Genomic DNA, 10,871 nt, shown 5'->3' with positions numbered 1-10,871 from the left:
TAAGTTTGGCACAGTCCACTTTGACAGCCTAGGTTCATGGGTTTGGATCCCGGGCACAGACCTACACCACTCCTCAGCCATGCTGTGGCAGCAACCCACATATAGAGGAAGATTGGCACAGATGTTAGCTCAGGGCTAATCTTCCTCAGCAAAAAAAAAAAAAGCCTATCGACACTTCATGCATTTGTTTCTTCACATTTTTTCTTGGAAATAGATGGGGTGTTAGTTTCAAATGGAATGGAAAACTAAGAGATTAATCCTTTTGTATGAATTGGGCTGACAGTATATTCATCTTTGCAGACATTTCTGATAAAAATTAGGAAACAAGTATATGAGGGCTAAGAAGTTTTATCAAGTAATAAAATTAATAGGTATGTGAATTATAAAGCTAATATTATGAAAGCATACCTTCTAGTGTAAAATTAGGTAATTCTACAGAATTCAGTATGTTGAACCAGCAGAGTCAGTGATAGATATCAGGTCCCATTCTGTGCTGAGCAGTGTTGTTGAGTCAGCAAGGCTACTGGGCATTCATTGTGGTGTCACTGCAGTAAATTTTAGTGGATTTGGATTTAGATGTTTAGTTGAAGGATTATGAGTGGGGAACAAGGGGACTTAATTCTGAGGTATTCGTAAACATCTTTAAAAAAATGGATGCGACTAGTATATAATGCTCTAAACCTAACCATATCTGCCTCATTTGAACAGCTGTAGTTTGGGTTTGAAAACATTCTGAATTTTGGGGATAATATTGAGGACGTTATTTCCTTTATCATGAGGCACTTGTCCTGGTATAGAACAAACTAGAGATTCTACTAACTGCAGAATCTAACTTTTCCCCCTCTTTATAAAATAAAGCTTCAACTACATTGTTGAAGTGGAAAGAGCACTGAACTGGGAATGAAGACCTACTGCAACAATTCCTTAAATGACTAATTTACACCCCCTAAGTTTTTAAGCCACTGGGACAGTTTTCTAAAATAAATTAACAGATTTCCTTCCTTCTCTAAAAGGAATATAGCAAAGAATATACTAAAAAGAATATGCTAAACTTTTCTGATGACCTGTAGTTATCATTACAATTATCACTGTGTGTGCACAACAGGGCCAACATGCTTGTGTGTACCTTTCCAACCAACGGTGGCTGTCCGGTGCAGGATTACACACACCCAATCTGTATATCTACCACCTCTTCATTAAAACAACTTTAGGGGCAGGCAGTGTCTCACCAAACGAGTACTATTTCTCTGGAAGGAATCAATTCCTAAGTACAATTTTGGAGATGTAGCCCTTACTACCAAAACCTATTTGGTTCTTACGTTCCACACAGCAAGTGATCAAGAGTTTGTACAAGGAGGGATTTTTCCTTAAAATTTGCCAAATATATTTAGATTCTGAGTTCACGCAGGAACACAGTATCTATTTCTAGAAGATAAAAGTGTGCATAAAACTGGTAAAAACCCCCTGAGATATACCATTGAAAGGCAACAACATATTACAGGATAGTAGTGTAAATAGTTTATTTGCTCATATGCCATGAAAAGACCAGAAAAGTAACATGAACTGCTTTTATAAAACATTTCTAATATTGCTAAGAAGCAGGCCCATTAATAGACAGAAAAGAACATGCCAACATTACTGTCTGTAGATTAATAAATAGGCAATTATTTTAACATATGCTCATCAGCACTGAGCTTTGGAAAACAGCTGCTTGTGGTAAAGGACCAACTACTTGTGCTACATCTCATGGTCAAATTGCTTTCTTCATCAAAATGAATGTTCAGTCAACAGAAAGACAAAATCTTGGCATGTTCTTTTTCAATTACACATTTCGGAAAATGTGCTAGCAGGTGGCAGTTTAAACGTAATCTTTCTGTAAATAGGTATGCTAAAGTGAAATGTAACTGATCCCTAAACTGTCCTTGTAGTTAAATATATATATTAAAAAAAAACTATAAGTTAAAATAACATTCAGATTGTATAGCATAGGCTGATGCATTTTTAAACAATATTTACAATATTACCCAGAGGCTTAGGTGGGAATTAAAGAGAAGTGTAAAAACCATAAAAAACTGCACCAGTTTTATAGCAAAATATCTGTACATTTAAAAAGAGATCATATAACTACACATTATCAAGGAAAATGGGACCTTCACCATGGAGTTCACATAAGCACAACATAAAATAAGAAATTCAGTGGTTAAATACTATACAATAAACTTTACAATTAATATATTGATGTAATGTACCAAGAAGGTAAGCCAGAAGCAGAATGTATATTATGAAAAGTACAAATTAGCTTCAGTCCAGTTTTTGACTTTGGAATGGATCAAGTGCCGTGCCAGAGAGGAAGGAAAAATAACAGTGGCTTAGTTGGCTGTTCAGTCCCATTACATAGCATTTAAGCTTAATCCCAATGTGAATACTTGAGCAATTTCACTGCAGTTCCTCATAAAGTAATGAGAAATAAAATAACTTCTTAGCTTTGATATATGAAGCCAAATATATCTTCTCCAATTTACAAAAGGAAGCAGCAGCAAAACAAAACCTTGCGATTGTCAGAGGAAAATAAGGCCAGGTTACTAACACTACGCTGCTAGCAGAAGTAATCTTGAATGCTTGTTCATAGAGCTAGTGGACTTCTCCCTGGCTGGCAAGGCACTGATTTATATTCTCAGGATTGACCCATAATGGTCCTCAGAAATCCTAACAGTGATTACTGAGATGTTAATTTTAGTGCTAATTAATAAATACATTTTGCATTATTTTTTAAAAGCTGCCTCTAGCTGAAGAACACAGTACTGCAAATAAGTCTTATACAACATTTGTATGCCATCATATCCTTGCATTCAGACTGGTGAATGTCTCTCAGGGCAGTGTACCCTAGCACAGAAGCAGGAGAATGTGAAACAAGAGAGAGAGTTGAGTGACTTCTCCTGTGCCACTGCAATTGCATCTTGTCTCTACTTTGCTGGGGCTTGGTTATGGGCAGAAGGAGTTTATCATGTGGCTTTTTCCTTCTTCCATGTTGCAAGCCGTTAAAAATACAAAGTTGATGGGTATGGCTGAAACACAAAATTAATTTCTTAAAAGATATCTCAGCAAAGGAAGCCCACAGCAGATGCATCCATGTTATTTACAATTTATCAGGAAACCAGGGTGGGCCATCATGGGACAATCACAATGGCAGGTAATGAATCTAATATGAAATTTACATTTTGGTTAAAAAATTGAATAACATACTGGTGTAAAAAGATACCTAATCAAATCAAATCCTATTGCTTTGATTAATCTGAGCAGGTACTTCCACTTTTAGGCACTTGTTAACAAAGGTTGAAAGGAAAGCCCATCATTTTTAAATTCCTATGTGTTTGCTAAATCTGAGCCCTTAGAATATATTATCTATGTTCAAGGCTGCAGTTAAATGGTAGCACATAAATTTCCTGTGGACAGTTTCAATCACGCACACCCTCCATTCATACAGGCAGGTCTCAGGTTCACATGGTTATTTCGGCACCGTTAACAGAACGCAAGTTCTGATCATCAAAGCGCCGCCTGACACTTCTCCTCACCGCATCGGCTCGTCTGTATGGTTGGTTTCTAAGATCTGTAAAGAGGAGAGCACCAATGAGAACCGCAACCTTTAATATCATGTGTCTAAGCAAGACAAAGGCCAGCTGGCAGCCAATCAAAGCAGCTTGTGTAGAAGAGTCAGCTAATGGGCCCTTCAAACTCAATGAGTATTTGAGCCAAAGACATGTACTTTGCCCTCAATATTTACAGTCAAACAAAACAGGATATAATACTGGTGGGATTCTGTAACTTTTAGAAAAATATATAGGAGAAGAGATTGCTTCTGTCACTGGCCAGAGAGTCTAGCTGAAGTCTTGTTTTGAAATGTTTCTTCATTTAGAAATACTGTGGCTTACTTTTGGGGTTTTTTTCCCTTTCTAGAAACCTGAATGTCAACAATAATTACAATGAATTTTAAACTGCAAAACTAGTAAAACCAACTGCCCTGTTCTATCTTATCTGAAATTTTAATCAAGGAAGGAACCCACAACTAGTTTGCAGAGACAGGTTCCATTATTTTTATTCCATTAATATTAGCTGAAGTCAGTCATTTATTTTGGGAATTAGAAACATAATGCTCAATTAACCACTAAATAAAAGTAATCACTAAATCAAAATACTCCTCCAGGGGCCGGCCCAGTGGCGCAGCGGTTAAGTGTGCACGTTTCGCTTTGGCAGCCCAGGGTTTGCCGGTTCAGATCCCAAGTGCAGACATGGCACCACTTGGCAAGCCATGCTGTGGTAGGCATCCCACATATAAAGTAGAGGAAGATGGGCATGGATGTTAGCTCAGGGCCAGTCTTCCTCAGCAAAAAGAGGAGGATTGGCAGCAGATGTTAGCTCAGGGCTAATCTTCCACACACAAAAAAAGAAAAAAAACCTCCATTCCTAAACATTCTTTCCTGCCACCCAGTATTTTTTGTTTTTCATTAGAGGGCAGAAGTTGTATGGGCCTTCCTGCATTTTCCAATTTGTATTGCAAATGCACAGAAGAATGCCTAACATTAAAAAAAATGCCTTGTTGAATGAATGAATCAATCAACCACTACATATCAGTTCAAGTAGGCATTGTTCTAGAAGGAGAAAGTGGGATGAACAAGAGGAATTTTATTTTATGTAAGGACTCTTAGCATGACAGCATGCTTTCTTAATGAAAAAGGCAGGTATTAGTGAATATGTAGCTAGCAGGTAGCCTTTTGATGGAGTCAGGGTATGGTGAAAAAAATAATAAAGCAGGCTTTATACTTTTGCCCCTTGTTTTGTTCAATTAGTACCAGTTTCCTTTTCATTAACTTAGTATTATTGACTTCTGCTGGGAAGCATTCTACCTTTAGAAAGGGAAACTCAAACAAATAACAGAATTAAACCAGAGTGAATCTGTCTTATCCCTTCACCTACTGAGTAGACTGAAAATGGAGCTGATGGGCCACACCTGACCCACAGAAGGTTTGGCCCCCAACTTCTATTTTAAATATAGTTTCCCCATATTTAACCTGGCAATTAATGTAAAAACCAGGATTTCTGACTTCTCTTGGAAAAGTGGAGGATCTGGAAATAGTGGGCCCAAATTCTTTCATGGCAAAAACACGCCGGAGCTGAGTGAGCGCTGAGACCTAGGCTCTCAGGTTCAGCACAGTCCCCACCAGCCCAGCTCCTGACTCACTGGAATTTTTGACCCTGACCTACTCCTGGTAAATTCAAGCAAAGAAGTTTTGCATACCCTAATCCTCTCAAGCCTCTGCTTCCTGGCCCAGAGTGGTAAGGAAGGTCAGAATTTCACTTCTGGCTAAGGATGTGCAGTGTCCTGCAGCTCTGTGATTCCTGAGTCTATAAAAGCTAGAGATCACGTTCCCTGGCCAGGACTTTCATTTCTTTAGGTCAAAATGGGGTTTATTGAATAACTTGAAGGCCAAGAAGGCAGTGAGGGAAGGACATCCTAGCCACCCAAAGCAAGTACAATCATCAGCAAACACCCTTGCCCAAGCCATCACATTTGAGAACATGAAAGCAGGCCAGAAAGAGTCCAACAGAGAGGCTCAGCCTCACATCACTGGAATGTGAGGTACAAAGACTTCTCCCTGATCAGACTCTCACCAGTATTACCCTCAGCCATAGACTGAAACCATTGATCTGCATACAGAGAGAGGAGGAAGCTAAGTAAAAAGTGATGCTTGCCAGCTCTGTGTATCCTCCACCACCGGTGTGCTAGAAGAAATCCTTACCCTCGAGTGAACATTTGGAAATTTAGTGATATTATTCTTCTTTAAAGCTAAACAGAAAAAAACAAAAACACAAAATGATGGTTAAGTAAAAATGGGATGAAAATGGAAAGCATTTCAACTTAGTGCTTAACATTCCCGGGCATGTTAGCCAACAGAGGAAGAGAGTGGGAGGCCACTACTACAAGAGACATTAGATGAAACAAGAAAAGGATGAGCGTGTCTTCCCACCCAGCTCTCTGACCACCCAGATCCAAGCTGCTTTGAAGTTTGGCTCCAGAACGATAGATAGCCCAGCAGCAAAACTGACAATAAACATTAGCCAAGTAGAAGACAGTTTCTAGCCTTGTTAATAAGCACTGGTGGGCAAGCACACTGCAGAGCAGGCAACAACACACCACATCTTTTGATATCTTCAGAGACAGAGGAACATACATAAAAAAGTGCAATTCATAGAAGAGTTAATGCCACAAAACAAACACATACCCAGTTCCATGTCAATCTCAGCATGGGAGTCAAACAATGGCTCTTTCCAGTTAGAGTGAGTGCTTCCCTTGTCTCTTTTCTAATCAACTGGGCACTGCAGAGCAGTCTGTCTCTTATCCAGCCATCAGGAACTAATCCAAGGCAGTTACTTTTTAGGAAGATTTGATTTTTTTTTTTAATTCTAAGAACAGTGGCATTTTCTAGAAATAGGTATTTTTCTATTAGTATTTCTGGTGCCACTATCCCAACCAAAGAAGTAGGTCCAGATATGATCTCACCACAGAAGAAATACCGTTTGTTTGACATGGAACAGAGCCACCAGCAAAGAAGCATGAATGAGATAAGACGGTGGGGAGCTCCTCAGCCTCTGTTTTCACTTCCTGCCTTGCAGCCCTGCTCCAGCACAGAATTGCTGATGGCTGAACTTGAGCATGACATGACAATCAGAGGGGAAAAAAGCTATGGATTGCCTCTATCAGCTTATACAGGCTTCCAGGTCAAATGGACTCCCTGTGTTAAAGCTCGTGCCATCAGCTCCAGCACACTGGATGATGGCTATGGACTACGTAAGATACTTAAGAAAGGTTCAATTTACAGCTGCGCATAGTTCACAGTTTCTTCTGCAAATCATTTTGCAACTTTAGAGCACTGTATTCCTAAGCACTTGTATAGCAAGCTCATTTTACTATCAAAGCACCTTAACCGAGTACAAAAAGGCTAGTTTAATATCTATAAACCTATTAGAACACAGTAAGTACTCAGGAAATGTTAGGTAGCATAGTATTGTTATTAATGACTATCATTTTGTCTTCAAAGATATCAGCCCCAAAATCTTATTAGCAACCTAGTTGGTCCCAAGCCTGATTCTCAAACAAGTGCTCTATTTACTATTTTTCTGAAAATTTCTGCAAGCAATTCTACTAATTCAGCTCACACACACCCAGACCGTCAGAGCCATGTGGATTCCTAGATGTACGGAAAGTTTCAGTAAGTAAGCAGGAATGACTGAAATAAAAAAACCATGCAGCGTGAAGACAACATAAACTAGAACATGGTGGAGATGGCAATTCCATGCTAGCAGATTGGGTGGCCCTGACAGACATACAGAGGGATATAAAAGGTCAAAAAATCTGTAGCAACCTTTTAAGAGCATCAGGTGAGAAAGACTAATAGTTTAGTAATGGTATTCCTCAGTGAGAACAGGTTCGCAGAAAAATCGAGAGCCACGCTTGGCGGTGCGAGCAGTAAAGGGCACAGTCTTCAACACTGCATCAAAAATGACAGCCAAACAAGACAAACAGAAGAGAGTAAAAAGCCAAGATCTATTGCATTAGTACACGGTTAGTGCTTTGTTAATCATACCTGGGGAAGGGGCGGAGAGGGTGGGCAGAGAAGGAAGGAAAGTAATATATACCCAAGTGAGTTCATAAAGTCTGAAAGAGTTATTCAATCTGGGGTTTGGTGGTAGGGCGGAAAATGGAAAACGTTCCAAGGAGAATAAAAACTGCTCCATAAGCAGATATTCAGTCACCTCCAATGGCAGATTAATGATTAGGTCAGGCAAATGGAAACTGAACACTTGACTCATTCTACAAACCAAGTGTCATTAAGATGGAGAACAGTGATGAAAAAGGAACACTAAGTTCTTAACGTGCAAGGCTGGATGCTTCTCTACCTAAAAGTTCATCTAATGTGGCACTGAGACTAAAAGGTTCTTACCCAAGAAGATTTGTTCCTGGTCTCGCTCAGAGCGGAGCCTCCCCCTCAATATTGAGGAGGCAAGGAGCAACGCTTACCAATGGGGCTTTATCTGGGGGCCATCTGCAAGCCATCGCAGGGTGAACACTGAGATCCGGGCAGGCACATGTCTACAGTATACATGTGCACCGAATATAGAGACCGGCATTTTCACTAACCACTTACCCATCCACTCAGGACTTAACACTGCTTTACTCTGGGCAAGGAATTCTTTATTGACTTCCTTTTTTAGTGATTTATTTACTTATTTCCTTGGGTCTGAGCTGGTGAAAAAGTTTGTGGTTTTGGCAGTTTGGGATCCCTATTTACAATGCTGACTAAGCTATTAACAGGAAATGAGAAGTCAAAAGTGTAAGAGTTATATTTTTAAAAAATTAGGACAACTGGGGAAATGTGAATAATAACTGCATATTTGATATTAAGGAACTGTTAGTTTTGGAGGTGTGTGAAAATAGTTACTGTGGGTATGTTTGTTTGCTTTACTAAGGAGTCTTTATTTTTCGAAGATACATACTGAAATATTTCCAAATGAACTTGTATGTCTTGGATTTGCTTCTAAACAATCCCAGAAGTTGAGGAATGGGAGGTAGGTAGAAGCAGACCAGTAACAAGATGGGCCATGCACTGAAGATTGGTGATGGGTACATGGGAACTCATCATACTATTCCATATACTTTTGTATATCTTTAAAATTTCCCACACAAAAAAAGTTTCAAGTATTTTGGAAGCTGATAAACAGTATTCATATGCAACAGACATGAAAGGAAAGTCACTTGCAGCCAGTGCCACAAGACAGTGGCCCAAATTATTATCCTGTTCTGTAAGAGGGCATGCAGAAACTCTGGAGAACTGGTTCGAGCAGAAAGCATTAAGCTACAACTTAATCAGACAAGAACCGAGCTGGGTTAGGCACCATTCCTAGCTGACAGAACGACCATTCCCCAAGCCTGGGCCAGAGGTCCACTGGCCCTCCAAATGAAAGCTCCAGCTCCTGATTTCCTATTGTCTTCAGTTACTCTGAATGAGCAGAGTAACTGAAATGCTCTTTAAAAGAGCATGCTGGAAAACCCTGCATTGACTGTAGTTAGTACAGACCCCTGAATGGGGTCTACAGCATTTACCAGGCAGTTGCATAAGAGTGGTCGCAAGGAAGAAAATGGAGCACGGTAACCAATCGAAGACAATGGAAAACCATTAGGAGAAGGAGCCCTGGTGAAATTTACAGAGTTGTAATGATACTGAGAAACAAGAAGGAGATTTTTCAGAGAGAGAGTGTTGGGGTCTCTGATAGGGAGTAGACAGGCTACTATAAATATCCTCAAACTAGCATGGAGTCTGCATAATTCTGGATGTGAATAAGTCAACTGAAGAACTTGTAAACCCTGGACAAAAGCAGCAACAGAATCTGCAAGTGGCCCAGTATGGGTGAGGGCATGGGATTTCCATGGGCCACGATGAGGAAGTATCTTTTACCTGTGATAATATCTTCAATGGCACCATCTTTTCCTTCGTACACATGTCTGTTATCTTTAACTTGTCGCCTTCTTAATTCCGCAATTAATTCTTGCTGCTGCCTCTTTGATTTGTGGGAAGGAGACTGAGAAGAAAGAAGAATAGCAGAGATGAGTGGGACCAGCACTGACTGAAGTTTGAGAAAATCCAGCATGTGCCTGAGAACTATGTTACGGATAAGCAGCCTCAGCCAAAAATACAGACAGCACCATCCCAACAATCTGCTCAAACAGAGAAAAACGCAGCAAGCTCCTGGGAAGAAAACTTTAACAGAAGCACACACAAAACTCCAGCTGACAGCAATGGGAAGGCTCAATCCTATGCAACAAGAGGCAACTGGTAATAACCACCAACTTCTTAAACTCCAGGGCAGTGGATCACGACGAGGAATACTTTGACCTGCCAGCCTGTAAGGTCTTTACCTACGATGTCTCCCTCCATGAAACACGCTCCCATGCCTCCTCACGAAGCCCGCCAGCTACCAAGGCCAGCACCAACAGTGCACCCATGAAGCCACCCCTGGACACCAAGCTGTCCAGTCATCAGGTTACCTGGTATGACCTTTCTGTACCATCTGTGCTTAAGTTCCCCATCTCTATAAACTTGGAAATGCTAAACAAACAGGCTCTTAGCCTCATTCTAGTGGCTACTGAACAAAGTAATGAAGGAACAAAGGTCCATTTGCTAAGTTTCCAGGCCCTACAAGGAACCGGTGAGGATCCTCTCCAAATCTGGCTTCCTGCCTGTCTCCTCTGCTTGCCTCTGGGGAGCCATCGGGGCCTCCCTCCGTGGGGGCCATCTCAGAAGCCTGGCACACCTCACCTTTGGATCCTGCTGCTCCATCAGAGCTTCTTGCTCCAGGAGTTTTTCCATGAGTGCTTGTTCCTGCTTTTTCCTCAGCTCATTTTCCTCTTCTGCTTGCTGGGTAAAATCAAAAGAACAAAAAGATTAGTGGAAATGACAGGAGACAAAAATTTAAAAGCCATTCTTAGAGAATCCTTGGTGAGCCAGGAATTAGAGTCAATGGAAGGTTCGGAAAGTCTACACTTTAGGACTATATTGAACTCCGAATTGGGGTTTCATGCTCTGTCGATATCACATCTCTTCAAAACCTCATAGCTGAAATTCACCTCCAGAAGTCCTCTCTTGATGATCCACTCACACTGCTTCTTAGTCTCAGTCCCACAGATGTGGTGACAACCTGCCCTCCCGGCAGCTCTGCTCAGTGATTTTCACATGCGTTTGCTGTACTTCCAAATTCTGTCCACTTACTACAGCTTCTCTGAAAGCAAGATCTCAGGTACCTCTCCTCTTGCCCATTGT

At 40.7% G+C, this 10,871-nt stretch overlaps 1 protein-coding gene across 27 annotated transcripts in view; it reads right to left on the bottom strand.

The window, feature by feature from the left end:
• Positions 1-1,495: 1,495 nt before the first annotated feature.
• The window catches only part of FMNL2 (formin like 2), a 294,810-nt gene continuing 285,434 nt past the window's right edge, over positions 1,496-10,871 (bottom strand). For 7 of the 27 annotated variants that reach the window (XM_070579787.1, XM_070579777.1, XM_070579780.1 and 4 more), the window contains 3 exons: positions 10,371-10,469; positions 9,510-9,633; positions 1,496-3,607 (listed from right to left, as the gene is read on the bottom strand). In XM_070579787.1, the coding sequence (XP_070435888.1) occupies positions 3,498-3,607; positions 9,510-9,633; positions 10,371-10,469 (333 nt within the window). In that variant the 3' untranslated portion in view covers positions 1,496-3,497. Of the gene's footprint in view, positions 3,608-5,748; positions 5,843-7,418; positions 7,545-9,509; positions 9,634-10,370; positions 10,470-10,871 lie in introns of all 27 variants that reach the window. The other 20 variants (XM_070579790.1, XM_070579781.1, XM_070579784.1 and 17 more) reach the window with 5 other exon arrangements.

This window comes from Equus przewalskii, chromosome 17 (assembly GCF_037783145.1).
Source record: "Equus przewalskii isolate Varuska chromosome 17, EquPr2, whole genome shotgun sequence".
In the NCBI taxonomy this organism is placed as follows: domain Eukaryota; kingdom Metazoa; phylum Chordata; class Mammalia; order Perissodactyla; family Equidae; genus Equus; species Equus przewalskii.
The sequence above is the reverse complement of the archived record's forward strand: the minus strand, read 5'-3'. Positions and strand labels throughout refer to the sequence as shown.